Source organism: Gallinula chloropus, assembly GCF_964237585.1.
Source record: "Gallinula chloropus genome assembly, chromosome: 2".
NCBI classification, from domain to species: Eukaryota; Metazoa; Chordata; class Aves; order Gruiformes; family Rallidae; genus Gallinula; species Gallinula chloropus.
This window is the reverse complement of record NC_140086.1, coordinates 45286487-45312362: the sequence shown is the minus strand read 5'-3', so window position 1 is coordinate 45312362 and position 25876 is coordinate 45286487. Positions and strand designations below refer to the sequence as shown.

The 25876-nt window shown below is 42.4% G+C and overlaps 1 protein-coding gene across 1 annotated transcript in view; it reads left to right on the top strand.

Moving 5' to 3' along the window:
• Positions 1-2722: 2722 nt before the first annotated feature.
• LOC311189023 (chloride channel protein C-like) overlaps positions 2723-25876 on the top strand; it is a gene marked incomplete at both ends in the record, with an annotated part of 74903 nt that continues 51749 nt past the window's right edge. Inside the window, 10 exons of the mRNA XM_084260607.1 lie at positions 2723-2973; positions 3851-3980; positions 6374-6454; positions 7448-7623; positions 9663-9755; positions 12283-12526; positions 16134-16328; positions 20646-20743; positions 24432-24532; positions 25036-25207. Of these exons, the coding sequence (XP_084116733.1) occupies positions 2723-2973; positions 3851-3980; positions 6374-6454; positions 7448-7623; positions 9663-9755; positions 12283-12526; positions 16134-16328; positions 20646-20743; positions 24432-24532; positions 25036-25207 (1541 nt within the window). The remainder of the gene's footprint in view (positions 2974-3850; positions 3981-6373; positions 6455-7447; positions 7624-9662; positions 9756-12282; positions 12527-16133; positions 16329-20645; positions 20744-24431; positions 24533-25035; positions 25208-25876) is intronic.

Below are 25876 nucleotides of genomic sequence, written 5' to 3'. Positions count from 1 at the left end.
GGTCTGTGGAGACAGGACAGTGAGGGTGATGGAGCCCTGGGACTGGCTGCCTAGGGTGGTGTGGAGTCTCCTTCTCTGGAGATATTCAAGACCCGTCTGGATGCTTACCTGTGCAATCTGTCCTAGGGAACATACTCTGGCAGGGGGATTGGACCCAATGATCTCTTGAGGTCCCTTCCAACCCCTACAATTCTGTGATTCTGTGTGAATCTGTGATTTACATTCCAGTACGGAGAAGGTCTTCTTCCATCATTGCCTACACTTGCCTATGGGAGCTCTTGGTTATGCAGAGATCCTTGTGTAATGCTTGGAGATGAAAACTTACAGCAGAAAGCACAACAATCCTCACACAGGCTCCATAGGGCTGGTAATTACTTTGCAGAAGAAAGATGCTTGGTGTCATGGGGCATGTGTGAGTGAGCACATTTAACAATGGCAGCCAAAATGTGTAGCTCTGTGGTCAAATTCTGACAAGGTGATTAAATCAGTATGTGTTTCCAGCAGAGGGATTTGTGGCACAGAACGCTTTTACACCCCCAATCTTCATTTGCCTTCTTCATCTTAAGTACTTTGAAAATGTTTTCCTGGTAAGGAGAGAAAAAACACTGAACAAATGCCCTGTGTGTGTGTATACTTTGTAAGGCCTTGTCTGTCCTCTGCAGAGCTGTCTCTGCTCCTGCCTTGCTGGGACGCAGCTGTGCCCCCCTGCAGCCTCGGGTGTCCCCCCACTTCCTGCTTTTGGACCCTGGCCACCTGTGTGCTCCTTCTTGGAGGTTCACAAAACGCGGTTCAGATAAGTGAGCATACCAGTGGGTTTAAGTTAGCTGTGGAGGAGTCCGTGAAAGAAAGTACAATTAAGGGTCCAAGTTTGGAAAGACCCATTGGTGCTCTGTTTTGGGGGTTTAAGATTTGAACACCCTGTTGGGTGCCTGAGGGAATTTGCAGCACAGCTGAGCTGGCGCTGTGCAGACTGTGCTGGGTTCTCGGCTGACGGAAGAGGAGCCGACAGCTTCGGGTTTTGCAGCGAGGGACAGCAAAGGCAAGTGCTCAGGTGTGCTCTCAGGTGTGCTCTTACAGGTGGTAACGGTGTTCCTGTTTGGGGAAAAAACAGCCACCCTGTTTACATAACAAGTCGGCGTGGCAGGGAATGAGGTGTATCTGTGTTGCCTGCGAGCAGTGTGGCTTAGCCTCATCCCCTTCCCTTAGGAAGGAAGCTTTAGTTTTAAGGTTAGGGGTGTTTTTTCACTTTTTGTATTGTTCAGTGGATTTTGCATTTCTGCTTATGCTGCAGTCTCTGTAACACCCGTATCTAGTCACATAGACCAGTTGGATCTAACACAATTAGAAAAATGACATCATATGAATTCCTATGCAGCAGGGCAAGGGGAAACAGTCTTACATTGTGTCAGAGGAAGATTAGGTTGGATATTAGGAACAATTTATTTACTGAAAGGGTTGTCAGATATTGGCCCAGGCTGCCCAGCAAGGTGATTGAGTCACCATCTCTGGAGGTGTTTAAAAGAAGAGATGTTGTGCTTGGTGACATGGTCTAGTGTTGTACCTGGTAGGGCTGGATAGGTGGTGGGACTCGACCTTGAAGGTCTTTTCCAACTGTATCCATTCTACGATTCTGTGCTCCAGAAGTGGGCTAAATGGAGACCTTGCTGTAGCCAGACCTGTCATCCCTGAAAGAAGCAGCACTGGGGTCTCAGCTTGGGTGTCTGCTTGTCTCGTCTGGGCTCTGCTTCTCTTTGCTCTGTTTTAAACTTGGGATAGGACTAGTTAAACCCAACTTTGTACAAGCACACATTAGCAGGATAATCACAAAGCATTTTTTGTGCTTAAACTCAAAGCTGAGGTCTGAGCTCCTGTGTTTAATAAAGCACTTAGCACTTTTTAGATAAGAGCAGGTGAAAAATCAGAGTTTGAACATGGCTATTCCTCATCAATTACCCTCTGGCTGGAGAAATTCATTGATCATGCAACATGTGTGTGTGTGGTCAGGTAACTTCTCTATGGATGTATTGGTGGCAAACACATAGCATGTTACTGATTTTTATTTACAGTAAATATTCGAAACACATGGAGTCTTTTTCTGCTTTGATTGAACTGCCACCTTGCGAACCACCTTGGGTAAAGTATGGAAGCTGCAGTGAGTTTGGTAGCCTAGCAAGTGGGTTTTTATCTGTCTAGAAAGAAATTTTATCTATAAATTCAGAGGAAACTGTTAGGGAATAAGCCTTTTTAGGGTGCCTATATAATATCGAGAATTCAGGGTTTAGCTGTATGTCACTGTGACCTAGGCTTTGCTTTATTTAATTAAATTGTCTGTTTATATTGGCGGATTAAGATCTTTGGACAGCCCAAAGCACACTAAGGGGTTATTGCTTTAAAACAGACAAAGCCCCTATGAGTTAAATGTCCCTGTCTTCTGAACAGCCAGCAAGGAGCTGGTGCGATGATCTTGCTGCAGTGGTCGGTTTGTTGTTGGAGTGACTTCTTCACCAGAGAGCTCCAGCTCAGACGAGTTTCTGTTGCTTAGACTGTGCTGGGTCTATGCCTGTCTGCAGCACACCAAGCCCAGGCACAAACCAAGCTCTGCACCACAGCTACTCCATCCTTGTGTGGTTTTCCATTTCTTTCCCTTTCAGTACCAAGGAGACTGACCTTGGGCTCACATCGCTCTTTGTTGGCAGCCCAAAGATTCTTGGAGGCCACTGTAATGGCATCACTTTTTTCCCATAGGACACATGGGGAAAACGGTGAAGAGGAGATGTTAATGGCAGAAGATCATGGGCCTGATCTGATTCATCCTCAGAGTTTTAGGAGGCAATGTAGCATCAGCAGAAGCAATTTAGCATACTATCGCTGCAAGGAAAAAGAGAGAGAACACCTGATAACCCATGAGAGTCTGGATTATTTGCCTTCACACAGTGAAGTTTATAAGAAGTGGCTACAAGAGAAAACATACAGGTAAATTTACCTTAAATACTGTTAAATTCCCTGTAAGATATGGGTAATTTGGACAATCTGGGGAGATGTCTGGTAGTGGAAGGAATTAAGAAAATGCTATCAATTGTTTCTGAAAGGAGAGTGTAAAAAAAGGTCCAGATGGTGAGCAGCTTTCATTAAAAGCATCTTTTGAAAGTGCTTGTGGCTCTGCTCTTGGAAATGTATTTGGATGTGCAAAAAAAAAAAAGAATGTTTTTCACTAGTTAATGTGTAAAACTTAAAAATTGCAGAGGTTTGGGTGAATGTTCCCTTACTCAAGCTTTTCATGAAATTCATCCTCTCTTAATGTAATCTGCAGGAAATGTGACATTTGAATCTCAGTAGGGGTGCTCTAGTGCCAGGAGGTGCTAAAAATAAATCAAACATCACTATTAGTGAACAATTATTATTAGAAGCGTAAGTTCAGGAGAGACAGAAACTAGAGGTAAAGGTTCACACACTTGTATGACAGGTGCCCAGTGCCTTAGTTGCATAGAAGAAAAATAGGAATTACTTTGAAAAGAGTTTTGAGTGCTCAGTGCTTAATTACTGATTCCCATGACTGAATGTTGAGATGGCATCTATCAGCACCCGAAGGCAGATTGCAGGGCTACTTAGGTATTAAAAAACCAACCCAAACCAATCTAACCACGTTCCTTGCCCAAATGGGAATGGCTTCCACCTGAAGGTAGAGTTTTGTTGTTTCTAAAGAGATACTGTCACAACCCACCTCTTGCTCATACAGCCACAGTTCATAATCACAGTGTTCTAAAAATGGAACTTGCGTGTTTGTGAGAGGAAGCACAGGAAACAGTCCCGTGCTGCAGGCTGAGAGGTAACTGTGTTTTCCTGTTTCTAGAAAAGAGTGGGATCGATGGCTGCTGATGGGGCTCATCGGCGCAGCCGTTGGGATGCTGGGGTTTCTGACTCATCAGATAATTGACTGCCTTATCAAATTGAAATGGGACCTGGTGGCAAATTACCTGCAGGTGAGCAAGAGAAAGTCAGAGTGACCTCTGCTGTGTTTTTGTTTGTGTTTCAGAAAATCCGCGTTGTAAAGTTTTAGCTGACTAGAAGTGCTGCCTGTCTAGGTGGGTGTGGACATCAGCTATCCTATCCTGCTGTGCTTTGTGTCAGCGTGCTTTGGTGTTCTCTGCAACAGCTGAGCCTGTACAGTACAACATCTCATGGAGTTCTTGTCATGAGATCGATGAGGGCAGTCTTTAAAATATTGTTGCCTTCCTCTTCCTCCTTGCACATCAGGCGCACGTGCCGCTTTAGGTATTGTTGATGTCCAGGGGAGGGGATTAGGTTTCTCTTAAGGTACTTACTGAATGTGGACCTGGTGTCAGATGCAGTAGTTCTTTCTACGTCTAGGGTGGCCATCTTTTGCTAATGCTGCAATAGATTATTGTGGGATGGTTAATTTGGCCTTAATGGTGTACAGGATCCCGAGATGAGCTGGGGGAAGCAAAAAGCAGGTTCACAGTCCTGGACTTCAGGAGAGCACTTTGGTCTGTTCAGAGATCTGCTGGGAAGAATCACAAGGGAAGCCATCCTGGAGAGAATAGATAGCTGGCTGTTTTTCAGTTATTATCTCCTCCATGGTGAAGAACAGTCCATTCCAAAGAGTGGGACATACAGCAAAAGGTGGCAGGAAGCTCCTGGCAAAACTCAAAAAGGAAGCATACAAGAGGTGGAATCAAGCAGAGGTGACCCAGGATGAATACAGAGAATACATCCTGGGCTCAGAGCATTATGATCAGTGGCCAAAAGCCCATCTGGAGGTTAGTCACCACAGGTATACCCGGGGTCAATATTGGGGGCAAACACTGTTCGATAACTTCACTAATGGTCAGGGCAGTGGGACAGAGAGCACCCTCTGCAAACTTTCAGACAAAACCAAAACTGGAAGGAAGCATTGCTTGATAGGGACGGGTGATTGGGTTACATTTTCAGCCAACAGCCTCCTGGGCTGCATTAAGTGCCAGCAGCAGGTGGAGTGAGGTGATCTTTTCCCTCTGTTCAGAGCTGGTGAGGCCACATCTGGAGGAGGACTGTGTCCAGCTCTGGGCTCTCCAGTACAAGGGAGACAGGGATGCATTTTGCACTGTTCTGTGAAATCAAGATAATGGAATAATGCTGCCAACTGCTGAGGGACAGATCTCAATCGCTTCACAGAGATGTGAAGGAAGACTTACTCTGTGTGGACCAGTTGGAGGCTGAATATATCAGAGGAAATATCCCAGAGATGAACAAGTTTAGCCTTTCCATGTGGAAAGCATGTGTAATGCCCATGGGATATTATTTCCCTGGGTTTTTTTATATGCAAATGGTGTATATATTTATAATATACACCAACAGTGGACAAATACAGATGCATACACACGTATATGCATTTCTTTGTGTATAGATGCATGTGTGCATATATGCACACTAAAGTATAAATAAAGAACATATAGAAAGAAAGCACAGTTTGGCTCCAGGGCATCACAACAGCGTGCTGTTGTCCCGTGGTATTAGAAAATTTGTCCTACTGTATTAGGCAGTTCCAGAGGGACGGGAGGTAAGCTCTCACAGGCTCTGACATCAGTCCAAACATGTCATTCCAGCTGCAGATGAGCAAAACTCATTTTTTGCACATTTTGCCGTCTGGCAATGCTGTACAGTGCACTCACAAAACTCTTGGTGGGACACGGTGCCGGGAAGGCTGTGGTGTCCAGCTGTGACCTCAGAAATGCAAGGGATGTGTTTGACCTGCACACACAATGAATCCCAGCTGAGCGCTGCGGAAGGCGACAGAGTACGTGGGAGCTGAGGAGTTCTGGAGACAGCACGGCTGCGGTCAGCCCAAATGCAAACAAACAAACTGAGAACCCAGGGAGACTGAAATGTGCTTTTTAGATCTGAGAAGGCGTAGTATGAGAGATGTCCTTTTGGCTGGAATAAAGCAGGGAAGAGCTTGCTCACATATACTCTATCTATAATAATAGCTGCGAATTTGTAAAGGCAATTACTGATGTAAGACTTTGAAGTCTCCGTTCAGGCAAAATGACTCCTGAAAACACCCAGTTAGTCTTTTCCTGTGCATGTTCTTCAGGTCTTAACAGTGCTTCTGACCTAAAAAGGGCCTCGATGACTAGCAAAGTATCCTTTATAGTGTTCTTAGAGCTAGGTAAGAAGTTGTGGAAAGAAACCCCCATGTCTAGATTCTGAGAGTCATCATTCACTCACTTCCATCCTTCTGAAGAGCCTAGACTGCTTGGTTTGTTTTTTCTCTATGGTACACCTTATGTCTGCAAAAATCAGTGGGACAAAAAAGCATTAAAGCAGGACCTGGCATATGGGTGCTGATATACTAATCTGTTTGTCAACTGGACAGGATGGCAAAATCCACATGACTTGGCTGTGTGCTCTTGGGTCTGGGCTGGCCATGGTGGTTCTGTCTTCAGGCTCAGTGCTGGTAAGTGTTGTGTCTCCTGTGCAACAAGCCTGTAACACTGCGATAAACCAAATGTCTTGCTCTTCACATACTGGTTAATTTGGTGTTTTGTATAAAAAAAATCCCCTCTATTATACTGCCCAATTGGAGAGGTCTTTCTTGGCTTCAGCCTGAAGCTGGATTCCACCGCTCGTAACTCTTATAAAAGTGTCTGGGGTGAGATCAGTGGTGGTGGCGATGCAATTTACACTTAGCATGTGGTGTTTATAAAATAAATACAAGTGGCAGCTGGTTTAACTTGTGAATACTGGGTGCTTGGAAGGGGCCTAAGCCAAAGACTATCAGTCCCTATAAAAATTATTGTTGGCTTTAGATCGAGCTTTTAGCTGTGCTATGTGGGTATCACGTGCAGCCCAGATCAGTATTTTTACAAGGCAGCAAGGCTCAACCGTTCAGCCTTTCTGTCATTTACTGTCCTGCTGTGTTCAATTTAATTACAGACAGGCAATTAACAGCATAGGTGAGAGAAAGAGTGAATGTTTTACTGAACTTCCCCCAAAATCCATCAACAGTAGGAAAACGCAGTTTGCACTTATATGGGTAATTGACCCGGTTTAAGCTGTCTAAAATTAACTGTCTGGACAAATCATGCAGGTTCACAGGTACACCCTGCCCCCAGACAGCCTGTGCAAAGGCAAGAGGCTGGTCAGCTTTGGGCATTGGGAGGGATGTCAGGGGCCTGGGGCAGGGGCCCTCGTCAGTCATTTTCGTCTCATTACGCTTATGGCCACACTGTTGGAAGCTCCAATTTTTGCGTGTGTAGCCAGAAGTTATGATGTGCATCTGGGTTAATTCTGGGGAAGTTTGTTCATCAACAGAGCAAGGGGAGGGCTGGACTTCAAAACCACAACCATAGAGGTGTTGTTTGTCTAACATCCATGGATGTGTGTTTTGTCTAACACATCAACATCAAATGATTGTTGACTCTCTTTCTCTCTCATCCCCCCCTTGCAGTTCTTTTGCCCAGCAGGTTCACCACTCGCCTTGCCAGAAATCATTGGGTATCTGAATGGCACTTCGATTCAACATCTCTTTAACATCAAGACGTTTTTAGGGACATTCGTCTCATGCGTGCTGGCTGTAGCCTCTGGGCTTTTCTGTGGGCCAGAAGGTCCCATGATCCTTCTGGGGTAAGAAATAGCAGTGAAAAGTTAAAGCTATGAGGCTGAGGGCGTGGGTTTGTAAGGCCTGTCTTGGTGGCTTAAAAAATGCTCTGCTTTGGGAGCTCTTTTCACCTCCTTCATATTAGCACAGGCGTTCAGGCCGTGAAGAAAAACGCCTTTTCACCATGTGTTTTTAAATACCATCTTGGTTCCTGAGCCTGATGCCCCATGGGGCTCAGCAAGCTGTTATCTAGACAACTGCAGTCAGTTTTGTTTCTGAAAGCACCCTGTCCCACAGCTATGGCCTGCCGGCTGCTTTACCTCCCATAAAACTGCCTTTACCTTTGCAAAGGCGGTATAAAGATAAAGCTGGTCTCAAGTGGCTGTGCAGAAAAGGGGCAACGTTTTTACAGCCACCCACCCAAGTGCTGTGCAGGGTGACTGGTGTGGGATCGATGGGCCCTTGGGGTCCATGTCTCCAGCTTACAAACATGGCACCAGCCATGAGGTAAGGGTGACCACAGAAGGCAGGTGCCGCTTTGCAACCTCTGCAGATGGCAGGTTGCAAGTCAGGTTCATGCAGCAGCGTAATATTCTGTTTCTAGCTAGGGAAAAGGAGACTTCATAGTCTTTTTAGAAGACAATGTTTCTATCAGCCCTTGCTATAAAGAAAGAGAATCCCTATCACAGCCCAAGGCCTTTTGAGAAGGGGAGAGGAGAGTTGCCCAGTCCTGCTCTGTAGACCAGAGCAGTTCTTAAAATTGACTGTGTTGCGATACAGCCAAACTTAGTAAGGACTGGACGCCAGATTTGGGGCTTTTCAATTGGTAAGTGACATAATTTCCTTCATTCATCATTTAGAGGAGAGTCCCCCTGCACTTTATTATCATTATTGAACCATATCTTGAGTAGAAATGGTAAAATTGGCCTCTGCTAACATGACACAGATCAGTTCTTGGCCAGTTTGCTGTTTATTACTGATCTTTTTTTCAAAAGTATTAATCCTTTAGATTTGTTCCCTACCTCTTCCACCACCCTGACCAAACCTCTCCTCCCCATCACCTTTTCACATTTCCTGTTACTCCGTGGGTTTACATTTATTTATTTATTTCCACAGAGGTGCAGGAATGACTCAGATGTTCAAAAATAGGAGCGCATGGTTAGTCAGAGGCAGACACAAACCTTCCAGACAATGATTACTAAGGTTTAGCTCTCCCTTTAGGTTTCTTTTGTTTTCTTTGCTTTCAGACATTTGTCTCCAGGAGCTCAGAGACTGCAGCTGTGATTTTTATTTTTTTTTTTCTCCTTTGTGCTGGGTTGGTAACAGGGATGTGTGAGCCAAAGAATTGACTCATAATTCCATGAAGAAAGTCAGCACAGTATTAACATGGTGCCTTTTCAAAACACAGGAATTAAGAGCTAGTCTAATTTAATTTATCTGGAACCCTCCACCATTTTTATTAAACATAAACACACATAAGTTGCTAAAAGCCTCTGAGAGATTCGTTAAGGCCCCTAATTTCAGTCTTGTAAAAAAAGTCTTCTAAGATTATACAACAAATAGATTTTTCATTTCACTGAGGGTTTGGATTTTTCTCCCCCATTTCAGTGTAGTTTTGAAGTGTTGCCTGGGAACACACTGTAATAATTTAAATCATTACACATCTCCTGTTAGAAGTGGGGCTGTCCTGGCTGCCATGGTCATTAACCTGGGAACAGATGATTGAAATGATGGACTGATGTGTCGCACACTTGGGCACACATTAACATGCAGTTCTTCAAAAGGCATTTTCATGGTCTATCATCGCAACACTCCTTGCAAAAGAGACATTTAAGTCTCTGAGTCAAGAATGTGAAAGTCTTTAATAGCCTCCTGCTTTATGTCAACAGGACTTTGCATATCTAAAAGACATGCTCAACATTTTCCGTGTTTAAATCTGTTGAAACCACTCTAGCTTTGCTGCTGCACCCTGGCTAGGGCTCTGTCCTCCCCTGCCTTTAAACCATGGCTGATTTATGAATAATTTACCAAAAGAGTGCTCTCAATTATACAACATCACTTTTAGTGCTCTCCTGGGTTGCGGCCTGAGCCAGCTGCAGTCGGACACCCTTGGACTCCACCTCCCGATCTTCACCAGGTTTCGGAATTCAGCTGATAAGTAAGTGATGGCCAGAGTAGTGGGGCTTGGGGAAGGGAACCATCCCACCACCCACCTTCAGCACCCGGGGAGTGTCCAGCAAGTCGCTGGTGAGCCCATTGCGCCTGGAAGGGAAATGGAGATGCTGCTCCATCACTCTTTCAGCCCTCCTGCTGTTTGTCGCTTCGGAATGGGGAAAAAGCCACCAGCTCTAATTAAAAGAAAGTTGTTTAATTAAACAACTTCAAAGTTCTTTAATTAAAAAAAAAACCCAACCTGTTCAGAAGTTGTTTTATCAAACACTTGTGAAATGATAAATTAATACTGAAGATCTTTTCCCATCGCCTTCTGGGTTGTATAAGGAGGGAGAAAAAATGCAGGATTTGTAGACATGGCCTTTATCAGCGAATTAACAATGCTGGCCCAGGAAAAAAGAGATGGTGCGGATTGCACAGTGTGCACAGGAGGCCCTTGTTTTATTTGTCTGGTTTTGAAAAAGTAAATTGTTTGTGACACTTTTTAAATCTGGTTCTTCTCTGCTCATTCCTGCCTGTGAAGTAACTCTGGTAAGCTCTCCCTTGCGAACAGTTCTACTGAAATTAATGAGATTAATTTCCAGAAAAAGAAATTACATACCGGTTTATGTTGTCTGGATGGTACTTATAGTCCTGTTGGCATACTAAGCCCTGTACAATAATGTTCCTTTTTTTCTAAAGCAAGGAAAAAAAGAAAGGCCTCCATGTGTTAATTTCCTAAAGAAATGCAAAGAATTCAAATGAACAGCCACTCTGAACTGTCTGCACCTTAAAAGAAAATTGAAAAGCACTGAAGGGAAGATATAGGATCTCCTTTGCCGTTAAGAACAGTCATTTAAATAGATCTGAGACACGCTAGTTAAACAAAGTGTTAGTAACGGAAGAAATCAGCAGTTGCAGCAAGAACCTCTGTTTTTCTCTGCAGGGCCAATTAGTGGTATAATTAGAAAGGAGCATTAGCCGGAAGTCAGGAACCATCCTGGGACAGACAGGTTGTGTGGAAGTCCTCCCTTCACAGGGAGGAGTGTTGGTGAGCAGCAGAATACAAATTTCACTCTAAGTGAGACCTTGCTTCTTCACAGGGACTGGGATGATGACTCCCATCCCCCCAGGTTGGGAGTCATCATGGTTTAGAGGTTATGGTAGTGTAGAGCTGATGCTTAGACTTGATAATCCTGAAGGTTTTCCAACCTTGATAATTCCACAATTCTATGAACTCTCCAATCTTTTCCTTTATTTTCTGTCCATTATACTTCTTGCCATTGATCTTTCAACTGAGAAAATGTGTGGACACCATAGAGGGCCCTCTAATGTTTGGAGATAACTCTGATCTGTTGATTTAGATTTTGGAAGGGTTTTGTTGTGGTTTTTTGTTTGTTTGATTTGGTTTGGGTTTTGGGTTTTTTGTTTTGTTTGGGGTTTTTTTTTTCCTCTGAGTATTTGGCATTTCTTAATATCAAAAATACTCAAGTGTTTTGTATAATTTACTTCAGCTAGTACTGAATACTCAGAATTTCTGTAAATTATCCCTGGGCTCATATGCAGCACAACCAGAAGATGTAAGTTTTATAAGCTGGTGAGCACTGGTGCATGTATCAGCCTCACCCCAGTATCCTCTGCAAATGCTGGACTTGAATCCAATTTCCCAAGGCAGAATTCAATCATCATTTTACTTCCTCTTTCTATGTCCTTCCCTCTGTTTTGTACACTGTGAACTTCCTTATAAAAAAAAAAAAATCTGTAATTTATCTGATGCCTGATGTTTTCATGTAATGTAATTGATGCTTTGGAAAGAAGATTATGTTGTGTGGGGGAAAATAAATAAGAACAAATGTACAAAGGAAGACTGTCCACTAATGTCCTTCTTTACAACACATAATTATTTTAATTTTTTTATTACTTTATTATTTCTTTTGTCTTTACTGGAACTGGCTCACAGTGCAGATCTCTACCATCTGAGCTCCCAGAGCAGCTTAGAGCAGCATAAGTTTGTTTGCTCTTCAGGACTTTTCTGAGGTCCATGCCTTTGTGTGGAGGAGACGAGGCATATGTGTACCCCGTGGATTTCTCAGACATTTACAGACTGAAGTGTGTGTTGAGCCTATGGGCTCTGGGGCTGTACTTTCATTCTATAGTGAACCCCAAACTTCCTTACTTTTCTTCCTGTATTATTTCACCCCCCTGCACTGCTTACAGGGTGTGAAGTGGTACATCTGCTTGGCCTTAGGCTGGTTGGCACTAGATCACCAGCTCACTGGCACAGAGCTGTGGACCCTGAGTGATGTTAAAGCATCGTTTTTGTCAAGGCTGGAGGTCAAGGTGGACAGGTCTGGACTCAAATCCTGGAGATGAAGGGTGCTATAATATCCCCAAAATAAGCTATAAGGTCTATAAATTCAGCTCCATAACCCCAGGTTTGACAGGAAAAAATGTTTCTAGAGAGTTTTTTTTTCTGGTTTGTTTTTTTTTCTCCCTCTGTGTTATCTGAATTTTGACTCCACTGCCTGTTGCAGGCGCAGTTTCATCACGGCTGGTGCAGGAGCAGGGATTGCTTCCGTATTTCGTGCCCCCATTGGTGGGCTCCTGTTCACACTAGAGGAAGTGTCTTCGTTCTGGGACATCAGGCTGGCTTGGCAAACCTTCTTCTGCTGCTTGACGGCCACCTTCACTACAGACTTACTGTCCTCCTCTTTCCATGGGTTTGTTTACAGAGGTCATTTCGGATTTTTTGAAGCAGAGAAAAGGATTTTATTTTGGGTATGTACTGCAGGGGTGTGGGAGGGAACACATGGTGGGGTTTAGGTTTGTCTCTTTCAGCATTGTTGCTGGGGGAGTGGCAGGGAGGGGGAACTGAGAAAGGGAAAGGATGGTATATGTACCATTGTCAGATCAGTGGATGTGGAAGACCATACCACTTTATGTCTGGTAATCATTTAGGTACAACACAGAGCTGGTTTATGTTATCTACTTAGGTAGAGAAGTTACAGTACAAGTTAGATTCCATTAATAATAGACCTGAACCTGACACTTGTCTGCATAGACTGGAGTTCTTAAAGTAATCCTGAAGTTGTTTAAATTTTAGTCGTGGTTGACTCATTCTAAATGAAAGCAAGCAAATAGTCAAAGTATCTACTGTTTACTTATTAGCTAGTCATGGAAGTTACTAAGATAACAAAGACGTTGTGGCTGACCCCTCCCTGGCAGTGTTCAAGGCCAGGATGGATGGGGCTTTGGGCAACCTGGTCTAGTGGAGGGTATCCCTGCCCATGGCAGGGAGTTGGAACTAGATGGTCTTCGAGGTCCCTTCCAATCCAAACCAGACTGTGACTGTGATTCTATATTGTTCTGTATTGATGCTGGAGAGAAGAGGAATATTTTGAAGTAAAGGAAAAAGTAGAGAAGCTCTTCAACAGGGCATCTTCTCCTGTGATTGCCTTGAGCCCTCCATTGTTGCTGCATCCATTGCTGTACTGTGCCCCTGTTCCTTGATGCTTACACTTTAAACATTTGAAAACATATGACTGTTTTTTTTCCTGGTTACACAACAGAGGTGACCTTGAGCCTTGGCTACCTTTACTTTATTCCTTCCAGCACAACACAGCCTTGATCTTTGAATTTTACCTTGTGTCCACCTAAAAGTAGTTGCTTCTATTATAATTTCTTTCACTCATTTTTATTGCAAGATGATTCACTAGCAATGTGCAAATATTAATTTATTCTTGCCTAGATTTCCTTCTTTGGTTTTGACTTGAAGATGAAGTAGAGAGTTAGAAATAAAACCTTGGTTCTCCTAATCCCTGTCCACTTTTTGCTGATAAGTAATTTTTTTTCTATGGTAATTCCCTGATCACTTTCATTGATCTCAATTTCTTCTGGCTGGTATCTCTCTAGCAAGGCAGAAACCAGAGATGATGGTATTTTCCACATGTAGGTATAGCTTGGGTGGGAAAATGGGCAACATTATTTTGTATGTGTGTGCTACTGCTACCTGATATGATTTTGCATTTGCTGTGCAAAACTATTTGGGGTATATTTGCCTTACCATGAGTTTAGCTGGGGCAGGTGGAGAAGACATTGGCTGTCACCCAGATCCTTTTATGTGGGCCAACTTGTAGCACAGTCCCCTGAACAGTTGTGGCAGAAAGGTGGGACAGGGAAGAGGTCAGGACTTTGGGAGCTAGCTTTATTGCTGAAGCCAAGGTATTGTGTAATGGGCAGCTGCATGCACAGGGGAGAGAGGATTCACCTAAATTGCTATTTTACAATAACCATTGCTCTCATAACACTCCTTTCAGGTCGTTTTCTCGAAAGAACAGTGGATTCTGTCTCCTTCTGTATTCTCTTAGTGTCATTAGAGGGAAAAGGTAGCTAAAATTATTATCAACATGACTTCTGGAAGGGTTCAATAGGTTTTGGTTCTCAGTGTGATACAGATAACCAGAAACATTTTCATTTCACTGGACATGGGGCTCAGGGGAAATTTTGCTTCTTTCATGTTTTCTGGCATTAACCAACAGAGTTTCCAGTGGATAAACTGTGAGTTGAAAGGTTGTGGGTTATGCTTCTCAAGAAAACTCTTTGTTTTCTTTAGTTTCACAGGACACAGCATAGTGTTACGAGGGGAATTTACTGTATTCTAGAACCTGAGGTTTTCAGGGAGCTTCATTTTACTTTGATGTAGACCATCAGGTTATTTATAAAGGTAAAACTTGCTCTGTAGGTAACGATTTTTTCTTGATGGCTGGCCAAAGCCTTGGGCTGATACTACGGCAAAAGCAAACAATACCCTGTCCCACCTTTCATTCCCAGTGTGTGGAACACTCACTTGGCTTTATTGCCACACACATGCAGTGTAATGTGCATACAATATATTGCTTTAAAATAATCATTGCAATTTTCCCTTAGGGAAAATGGGGGCAGGGAGAAAAATCATGTATGTCCATATTTAGCTTTAATGCAGGATTGGAATTAAGTAGAATGCAAGATATCTGGATCCTGGAGTAAATAAACCAGAAATTTTCTACTTCAAATTAAGCTATTCCTGTCTGAATTTCAACATCTTAAACATTTGATCTCCTTAAATCCTTTGGAAAAGGATGGATTTTGTTGCAGCTAAAAATAGCACCATTAAAGTTTTGCTTAATACATAGGGTATGTGATGGTTATTGTCCTGATTACAAGGCACAATACTCCTATGTCTGTTTCTACTCCCTGTGAGTGTACCTCTAGGAGTTGGGCTTCTTGTGCCTGGGAATGGCTGCTGGGATTCTTCCTTCTCCAGGCCCAGTTTCTCAGTCTGCAGCATCCTACAGACCAACCCTTCAGGCTTGCCTGGGTTTTGACCCTGTCATTCATTCTCTCAGGAAAAGCCACCAGTGTTCAGTACAGGTACCTAACTGGTGGGTTTCTTAACGTCTATGCTATTGTAGCAAGAACAAGAATAGGATTAAGGGTCAGGAAGAAGAGAAGGGGGAAGAAAAGAAGAGTTTGAACAGTCAGAGTGCCTGTGCACTTGCTCAAGTGGTTTAAAGAAGGCTGACAGTTTCTTCTATCTGCTCCCCCAAGTTAGGGTTGTTTTTATTGTGGCAGGTAACCCTTCAACCCCTTGCCCCTACACCTCCTTGCCAGCTAGCTTTTTGAGCATTTTGTGACATCTTACTCTGACCAGAAAAAAAAGCTGTGTAACTCTAAGCCTGGGCTAGGGAAATACTATCTTCACAACTTCTAATACATTGCCACCAATCTGTTGACCCCTTTTTGTTGGCTGGAAGACAATATTAAAACATGACATTGCTCTCATCCTTGCTGTAGAAACTTCAATTACTATTCTAGCTGCCAAATTATATCCTGCATTTGTGCTTTCTTGTTCTGTGAGTTGTTCCAGATCAGAGTAAGTTTTCACAGTTGAATTTAAATAAATTTACGTATAAATGCTCTCAGTGCATATGGATGCAGGTGACAATAGATGAGCTTTCCCAAATTATGAAGTAGATATAGACAATGAACAAAGCAGTGGTTTAGCAGCCTTTTGAAGTGTTTATTAAGGCAAATATGTAATGCTAGTTGGATGTAACCTGGAGTGCTGAGTGCTTGTGGTAGCTGCAGTGCGTCATAAAGGTTTCTGCTGCGTGTGCCAACACTGGTGTCTACCTGCTGTTTCTGCTCCTGTGAGGTGTGTGCAAGAGGAGTAAATCATCTCTCATGGGATCAGCTTTAAACTAATTGCCTGAGCTCCCTAAACCGCAAGGAAAGATTTATTTCCTGTATGGAAAAGACTTTGTGGTGTCAGAGAGGGTGAAATACTTCATGCCATTGGCAGGATGCTCAGAACACTTTTTTTTTTTTTTCCCTTTCTTCAACTCAGGTTAAGAACTTGCTGGACATGAATGTCTTGGCCTTTGTTCCAACCATCCTGCTTGGAATGCTTGGAGGTCTTCTGGGAGCTCTCTTTGTTTCCCTAAATATAAAGATTAATAAATTACGTATGCAGCTCTTTAATTCAATTCCAAAATCACCCCTTAGAAAAACAAGCAAGCTGTTGGAAACTGTGCTCATCCTTGTAAGTAAATAATACGCTTCTCTTGATTATATAATGTTTACAGTGGCTAATGAGGGCAGGTCATTAATTTGTTGGACGGAAAAGTGAATCTGACCTGCTGGTACTTGATCTAATGTACAAAAGAGTACAAAAACATATGGATTTCCAAGTACATAGAGATATTGAATGTTGATGAATCTATAAGAACAGAGAAGACATGTTTTGTTTTGCTACATTTTTAATGCTTGAATTATTTTACCTGTAGAGCAGCAGTGGGAGAGCAACTCTAACGATACTACATCAACATAGTGACATGTACCCATTATGTTTGGGTGCTTTTGCATTTATTTACAATCATTGGAGAGCTGCCAGAAGTAGGTTTCACCCATTTTATTTTTCTCCATTTTCCCTTGCAAGTGATTTGCCCTCTTATTACCCCTCACAGCTTGCCCCCATGGCTGGCAGCAGAGCCAGGTGGACATCATCCTCTGCACTTCTGCAGCTGGACACTTTTTCAACTGCTGCATTGTGAAAGAACAATTAGGAGCCCATTACCATAACCATATATATTTTTGCCTCACCACAACAAAGGAGATGTCTGCCTGTTGTAGGAAGAATAGATACATGAATAAATGTTGCAGAGGGTGTAAATAGGTACAGAAAACTCTGTGGACCTAATGATGTAGGTGGCATCAGCTATCCCTAGTTGTTGCTGATGGAGGTCAGCCTGGAGCCTCAGGCATCTTAATAAGACATGATGGGCTATTTTACTTCTGGGCTTTGGAATTTGCATTGGCATTGCATGGCTTTGGGGAGGGTCATGCCATTGGAATGAAAAGGGTATTGAAAAAAGGTTCCCATGTTTTGAATGTTTTCATGATTTTCCAGTTTTATGCTTTGGCTATAACTTAAAAATGTTGTTAAATGTGGTGGAAGGAATCCTTCAGATCTTTAGTAAATTGTGCAAGTCTGGGTTTCTACTCCAAACCAGCAAAAGGATATAAGCCTCAGGGAAAAGCAATCACCTTGTCTTGCGTTACCCATCTGGATGATACTGGGAGGGAAACAATTAGTATTTTAGATACAAAAGGGGAAATCTTTGGAGCTAAAAGTGTGAATAACCATAGCTTGAGGCACATCAAGCTTGGTCAAGTCTGTACGTGCTCTCCATATATTGGGACTAGATGCACACATCTCCCACAGATTGCACTATTTTTTCTCTCACAGAATCATAAAATACTTTGGGTTGGAAGGGACCTCAAAGATCACCTAGTCCCAACCCAAAGCATGGGCAGGGACACCCCTCACTAGACCAGGTTGCCCAAAGCCCCATACGACCTGGCCTTGAACACTGCCAGTGAGAGGGCAGCCACAGCTTCTCTGGGCAACCTGTGCTAGTTCCTCACCACCCTCAGAGTGAAGAATATTTTCCTAACATCTAATCTAAATCTACTCTCTTAAACCCATTACCCTTGTCCTACCACTACACTCCCAGATAAACAGTGACTTTCCTAGCTTTCCTGTATGCCCCTTCAGGTACTGGCAGGCTGCTGCAGGTGCCCCCAGAGCCTTCTCCAGGCTGAACAAGGCCAACTCTCTCAGCCTGTCCTTGTAGAGTCAGAAAGCATGCAATTCTTTTAGTCCTTGAAAGCTGCGCTTGCTGTGGTGGTCTGGCTCCTTCTCCTCTGTCTAGTCCTGCTCGCTGCTGGGAGTAGCATCCTGCCTGTTGGGCTCTCTGTTGGCACATCAGAGGTGAAAATTGACCTCCGGCAAGAGGAAGAGGAGGGATCACTCAGTGAACAATGAACGGACTGTGTTGGAACGGGTCCATGCCATCGATGACAACTGGATTTTAGCTCCTCTTAGCGGCAGGATGTCAGCGTTTCAGCTTCCAGCCGCGTTTGTTCAGCATCTCCCGAGGTGAGACTCCTTGGAGACGCTCACTTGAACCTTTTCGCCACCACATATGTAGGAATGGGTCAGATAGGTAGGGAAAATGAGTTTTCTTTGTTCCAGGCAGGATCCTTCCACTGCCAGCCTTCTTTTGTTGTGCTACAAATTTGCTCCCAGATCTTGCAAAAGATGCAGGACTTTGTGCTGTTGAGCACTGCAGCAAGACATCCTAACAAAAATCCAGTTTTCAAGCCAGCAGAATGAGGACTAGAGTCCCATGTGTGACTCCTATTAGTCCTGTGTAAACTGCACGGTTTCCAAAGGACCTCTGTTTGTGAAAGGTCAGGTTTATAGCAATTACTATTTTAACAGTTTGGAGCCAGAGCTCTGTGTTTGACAGCCGCTTCCCCTAGTATTGGGAAACGTTTGGCTTTCTCATAGTAAGTTACAAAAGCCCTGCACAAACTACTTCAAACATATAAAACCCATGCAGTTCCTTATTACTTTTTGGAAAAAAAGCCTCAAATCAAGCCAAGCCACAACATAAGGCAGCGAGACCCAGTGCATTAGAAGATACTACAGGATTAAACTTAAGATCAACTAGCAAAGATTTAGTGTCAGATTTAAAGAAAATGCCTCCTAAGAGTTATTTTAAACTGCTTAGGAGTGGTGCCTGACTGACTCCAAAAATTCATGGAGTGGTTAGCACCTTTCTACTTCATACCTGAAGCTGGGAGTACAGCACATGTTTTGAAGGGCTGTAGTGCTTACAACAGCTTTTCTGTTTATATGTTTTTGTCTTCATCCTTTAATTTTACTTGTTTTAAACTACTGGTTTTATACATTAACTTGGTAGTGTGAACTCTTATTCACGCTGGTTTTTCTTTTTATTAGCTCTAGGAGCTAGGAGATCCTGCTCAGGTCACAGTCTTTATTTTATTATAACTTGGCATTAAAAAAAAAAAGACAGGAAAGGAACTGTTTGATCTGAGAGACAGCCATACAAATTTTATTTTTATTTTTTTTTATTAAACTCATATAATCAGGCAACTGAAAAAGGCAATGTCACAGTGACTTGAACCAAGAATAATCTTGTATAAACCAGTGCACATTTAAACTTGGAAAGAACCCATCACAGTATCTTCCACACCCACAACATAACCCAGGGTACCATTCCTTTGACTGGAATGGAATATCTAATCTGCAGCCCATAGATTAGGTGAAGCCGTCTTCCTAAGTGCCCTTCTGCCCCTTGGCCTGCGCTTGCTTCTCCTCAATTCATCACCTTTCTCTCTGTGAGGAAATCACAGCGTTGATAATGTTTTGCCAAGAATCTGGCAGAGCTATCTTTCTTTTTCTAATTTTTAAAATCAAGTTGACTAATGTTCCTGTTCCAAAAGCTCACTGTTTCCACGGGCAGGGTGGACAATTTAAGGATATATGCATACATGCTTATATATTAAACTGTCAGAACTCTAAGAGCTGTGAAGACAGGGTACTGCTTTAGATGCTCGCCACTGGCTCCAGGCTAGCTGTGCTTCTAGCTCCCTTTGGACTTTGGGGCATTGACAAAAACCTGACCTGGGTTTGAACTGTCCTAAGGTTGAGTGTTCAGAAACAAAACCTGACCTAAGCTTTGTGAGGACCAAACTACTCCTAGTTTCATCTATCTCTTGTAGATAACGCTCTTCCCCTAAGCTTGTGATCTTTGAGATACAGGGAAACAAAGGTTCGAGATACAATTGTCTGACACGTGGTTACAACTGCACGCAGCTGAATTGCAGCTTGGAGGTTTCTCTAAATGTGCTACCTGAGCTGTTCCATAACAATCCACAGAGTGCATGAAAACTTGTGCTTGGAAAATATATGATTATGGTTGTGTGTTCCAGCATTTTCTCTCCAGATGTCTACTGAAATATTTTCTAATTTTTTTTTTGGAGGATGTATCTTCATTTATTTAGAAATGTAAATTGATCTCAGCTAAGATAAAACACTTGACATTAGTTTTAAATGAAACATAACTATGCTATATTGAAGTATTTTACGGTGAGAAATACCCATAACTGGAAGACAGCATCTCATGTAAAAACTTCCTTTGCTTTTTGTGAATGCAAAAGCAGCCAATGAAAACACCTTTGGCTGTGCTTTTTTTAACTTTTTATTTTTTTAAATTTCATTCATGTTTACTTCAAAATGGGTATATGAAAAACTAGTAGAAGGACTTGATAAAGTCTTTTCATCCATTTGGATTGTGATGTCTGTGTCTCTCTAGGTAAGTAATCTGCTTAGGCACTGCAGCTGTCTAGTATTTATGGGATGTCTAGGAACTTTCTGTTGTTTTTGTGGTAAGTGCTGACAGTGGGGATTTTAGACACTTTTCTTTCTTTTTTTGGGGTCTGTTTCTACATCTCATGATAGTCTGTTTACTTGTTTTAATGCCTGCAGGTATGTACAACGACTGTTACAGTATATTTACCATATTTCTTTCCTTGCACTCCAGTCATGAGCACCAGAAACTACCAACTGAGAAACAACTCAAAAATGTAAGTGGGGAGAGTTACCAGAAGCATATCTGTGTAAATGCAATTATTGACCATTTCTTCCAGTTAGTTGCTACAAAGATTTGGGATAAAAATCAATTCAAAGGGGCATCAGAGCTGGATGTTTGATTCATGCAGAGACAAGAATCACACTTAATCTTATAATCACTGAAATTAAATCACACCTGAACTTTTTCAGTGAGGGACCTTTGCCATTGGGAGGGAAGGAAGGAAGGAAGGAAGGAAGGAAGGAAGGAAGGAAGGAAGGAAGGAAGGAAGGAAGGAAGGAAGGAAGGAAGGAAGGAAGGAAGGAAGGAAGGAAGGAAGGAAGGAAGGAAGGAAGGAAGGAAGGAAGGAAGGAAGGAAGGAAGGAAGGAAGGAAGGAAGGAAGGAAGGAAGGAAGGAAGGAAGGAATTAAAAAAATGAAAAGACCCTGAAGCAATTTAGAATCCTAATTTTGCTTTAAAAGGTGTATAGGCCTTATAGATAGGTATATAAACCTATAGGAGACAGGCTGTGCTTTAACTGGAAAGCTGGAATGGGAACCTGATCAAACCCCTTTGTTGTTTGCAGCCTCATTCAGCTGCTAGTGGATGAGGGACATGATTTCATCAGTCCTCTATGTAAGAACAGTGGTAGGTAACACGTCAGAGGCACGTGCTACTTCGGCCCAAACTGTAATCTGAGCACTTTAAAAGACAAATATTGAGTTAATAAACAGGCAGGGAATATGTGCCTGAATGGCTGGGGGTTTTATGGGTGGTACAGCTGAAGAGATCCTTGCAGCTGGTACAGGATTTGCAGTTCAAGTATTTTTTTTTGAGAAATACCTATGAGGAATGCAGAGGCACTAGAAAAAGAATTGCTCAGATTGAGGTTAAATGACAGCCTGATCTTGCAGTCATTGCAAATGGTCACTCACCGTCTTGTAGTTTTACAAAGTCACAGATTTGTAAGATTTCTGCATTCCTCCTTCCAAGTGGGCACTGCCATACATATATATATATATATATATAATTCCTAGGGAACCTGCTTTGGGGGGGGGTTGGACTTGGTGATCTCTGGAGGTCCCTTCCAACACCCAAAATTCTGTGAATCTCTGAATATTGCATAACACGGACTGTGAATAGTGAGGAACTTGCCTTTGGTGACTGGACTCTGACCAGCTTATTTAAGTACATAGAAACCAGACATACTTTCCCATTCTTGCCACCAGTTCTGGGCTGTCATTTGACTTGCAATAGTTGGCCCAGTATTGTTTGCTGTAATGTGTATTTACGTGTTCTTTATAAAAGCAAACGTTGCCACTCAGTACCAGGGCTTGGTGACTGTGGCTGTTGGGATTGTTACAGGAAAAGCCTTTTTCCTCACCCCAGCATCCGTTTTTATTTTAAGGAATAAATGCTTGCAAAATGTTATTTTTCAAAGCAAAACTATTTTTGCTCTGAAGGAAAAGCATCTGAAACCACCATAATTTCAGGGCTTTTTTTTTTTTTTTTTTTTTTTGCCTGTCTCTGTATCAAAAATAGCCAAGTCTATCCAACTTAGCAGCTGGATGGTCTTAGTGGCTATGAGCTCTACAGAGTATGTCCTGTTGAAAATGGATAGATCTGAAGAAAGTTAAGCACCAAATTGTCCCGGACTTTGAAAGGCCATACAGATGTCTCCAGCTTGTGATAAGGTGCAAACCTAAATGTGGAGAAGCTTGTTCACTGTTCTCCTGCTCCTAGAAGTTTAAAAAGGAAATTATGATTATGGTAGCAGTTGTGAGATTTTAGTTAGGATCGTTTAGATTTCTCTCTGTCTCAACATAATCTGAGATTCTTAGTGCTCCAGAGGCAGGTAAATGTCATTGTCCTTTGGAGATCCAACAAGTTAGTAATACACACCTTTGATGCTTTAAGATATCCAATAAGAAGAAATATATAACAACAACAACAAAAAAGATGCTTAATTTTGTCTTTTGTAGTGATCCACCTCAGTGAAGAATGTTTTCTTTTCTTTTAAACCATGGCAGTACAGGAGCTGCAGCTCCAGATGGGGCTGTATGTGGTTATGCCAGTACGACAGTGCTTCCTGACAGCATAGCTTATCCTCATAAATTTACTCTGGAACAGTACTTTCAGTAGCATTTTGTAGGACTTCTAGGAGGCCTTGATGTTCCTAGGAGAAGGAGGGATAGGGAAGAGGTCATGGAGAGGCAGGAGAAGTAGGTAAAGAAGCGATGGGCTTCTTTAATTAGCAGGTCTCGCTGCAGCACGTGTAGCCCTGTGGTGTGTGGTGTGGCAGTGCCGTCCTCCCGCTGGCACTGGTGGGGAGGAATCTCTCTCTCCTAAATATACTGATTTTGAACAGAAAGAGTTAGCGGTGCAAACACCTGTGTGTAAACAAGTCCTACATCTCCGTTCTCTGCACTTTGTTCTTTTTGCACAACCATGGATTTGAATTATAAAATAACCCCTTTCTTCTGTTGCTTTTCTCTCTGTTATTTTGGCATTGCTGCAAGCTTCAGCTTGTTTCTCAGATGTGCTGGTTTTGGTGTGTGCACTCTGGTGGTAAAGACATTTGTATAGAGCATGAGGCCTTGAACATGTAGGTCACTCAGTCATGTAATTTCTAAGGCAGGACAGAGTAAATAAGTTTTTATACTTTATTGACCATTATGAATTTGGAGCATATTCTTTTTTGAATGGTTGAATTAATGTAAAAAGCAAACACAAGATTGGGAAGTATCTTGTGTTCCTTTGGTTGCCAATCTGGGGTCTGGAAAAAATTTTCTTGCACTAGATGTTGGCTGCATTTTAAATTTTCCTTGTAGTTCTGAGTGGGGATCAGGTGGGTCAAATACCACAGACCTCCTGCTCTTTGTTCCAGAAACAGAGTTCACATTGTTACAGTTCAGGTTGTGGTGATGTCCAAAACATGCTGGAGGCTTTCCAAACTGGAAGAAGGAAGTTGTACCTGCTTAGGGAGTGCAATTGCTGCAGACGACAGAGATTGAGAAAGCATCCAGGAATAACAGTGCTGTACAGAAAGGATGGTCATGGTCAGCAAGATAACTGGCAATGTAAATTGCAAGCTCTTGAAATGACTGGTGTGAGTGTTTACTGAAGGAGATCTTTAAGAACGTGTTGGACAAACATTTGCTGAAGTGTGGTTTGGGGTATGGCCTGTGCTGCTGTGGAAGGGGAAACCTCTAAGTCCTTCCAGCTCTCCATGGCGGTCTCCTGTGCAAAGCTTTCTAACTACAAATGCATGTCAGCCCGGCACGCTGTGCTTACCCACCAAAATGTTCTTCGGGAATGATATAGTTTTGACCTGCTAATCCTATTTGATGGAGTTACAATCATATGCGTGGACGAGGAGATCAAGGCCAAACTGGCCTTTGTCATGAGAATCTTTTTCCTGTTTTCTGGTTTTAGGCAGTGTAATGTGATTCCTGGTTTTGGAAATTTTGGGGTTCAGCAGGAGGAGGTTTATGTAGAGGACTAGGATCATTAATAAACCGGTTTAGTAGAATAATTTATAAACTGATCTAGTAAACTAGATTTCTTAGTTAATAAAGCAATTGAGAGATGTAAGGGAAAGTGTACTTTTTGTGTAGTTTATATCCAATAGACACATTCTGTATTGGCAGTAAGGTAAATCATATTCATACGTTTAATTATGTTGTTTGTTTTTGATATTTAAGCATAAATCAAATCAAGAGGGAAATTTCAGAATATAGCTGTTCATCAAGCACGTGGACAGGTCCAGATGGAGTCAAACGTTCTAATCAGACCTTCAATCAAGGTAAGATGGGCTAAGTGAATCATACCTGGGAATAGATTGTAAGTAGCAAATTGTAACTTGAGGTGATATCCAAGTATATTTACTCATGAAGTTGGTTGTCTTCAACGCAATGGAGTGCTCCCTTTTAGAAGGATATCAGAACCAAATTCCACATTTGAGTCAAATAAGCTGGGAAGTTCTTGGGTTATTACCTCTGAAAGGAATGGGGAAGAGCCATGCTGAAGTAGTAAGGTTGCCTTTCTTTGGCTTAAGTGACTGTAGTTTCTCTTTTTGCAGATCAAAATGTACACCTCACAGACCAGACTGGAAAGAAAAAATGTTTCTTGTTTTCCTGAAAGTGCCCCAGATGCTGAAATTGTCATGTAAACGCCAGTTAACTGATCTACTTTGCTGTACCTGATTTCTTTATCAGATTTAGGCAAGGGAGAACTGCTACAAACTGTATTTTTGTAAAGGATCCTCTTAACGTTTTGTGTCTCTCCATGTCTTCCCCTGTGTTGCAGCTGCCGCGCTTCTAGTTGAAAATGGGAAGCAAGGGATCACGTATCTTTTTAAACGTGGGACTCATGAAGAATTTGGATACGCATCCCTGTGCACTGCTTTGGCATTTTATTTCATCCTCAGCTGTTGGACAGCAGGTTCTTCTGTTGCCAGTGGCCTGGTTATTCCTATGCTGTAAGCTTCATCTGTTTTGGTTTGAGCTTCCTGTACAAAAGGCCTGTTGAGTAGCAGCAAGCTGAATTGTAAGCTGAAAGCCTGGCAATAGCAAAGCTATAATTGCTTGGAGGAGGTCATATAGGTGGAACAGGATGGAAAGAGATGCTAAAATTGTGGAAAAGAATTAAGAAAAAATCATCTGGGAATAGCTGTGGAAGGACCATAGCCAAAACCGTGTACTTTCCAAGTATAGATCATTTGAATCCTTCAGGGACCCAGAGTGAGTCTCAGCTGCTGGCTCCATCTCTGTAACTGTAGAAATATGGGTTCAGATCCAGAGTTTTCATCTGTTTCTTATGCACATAATAGCCTGAATCTTAATCTTGGACATCAACACCCTAGACTTTGGAGAAAACTGCAGTTAGGTCTTTTGTTGTACTTTTTAGAAAGCTGTGGTAGACTAGAGCAAAGTTCTTACAGTAATGTTGAGATGTTTAATGTTCAGCAAGCAAGGAGTCATGGCTGGAAAGAGGGCATCCAGCATGATTCAATTAAAATACAAAAAAAACTTCTAAAAAGTAAAAGGTGTGTGTACAATCTTTGTTCTACCCCTGAGTATTCACCTCCTACCTTCCCTAAATTGTTAGGGGAATTTTTAATATGTGGTATTTGCTGAAACATGGTATT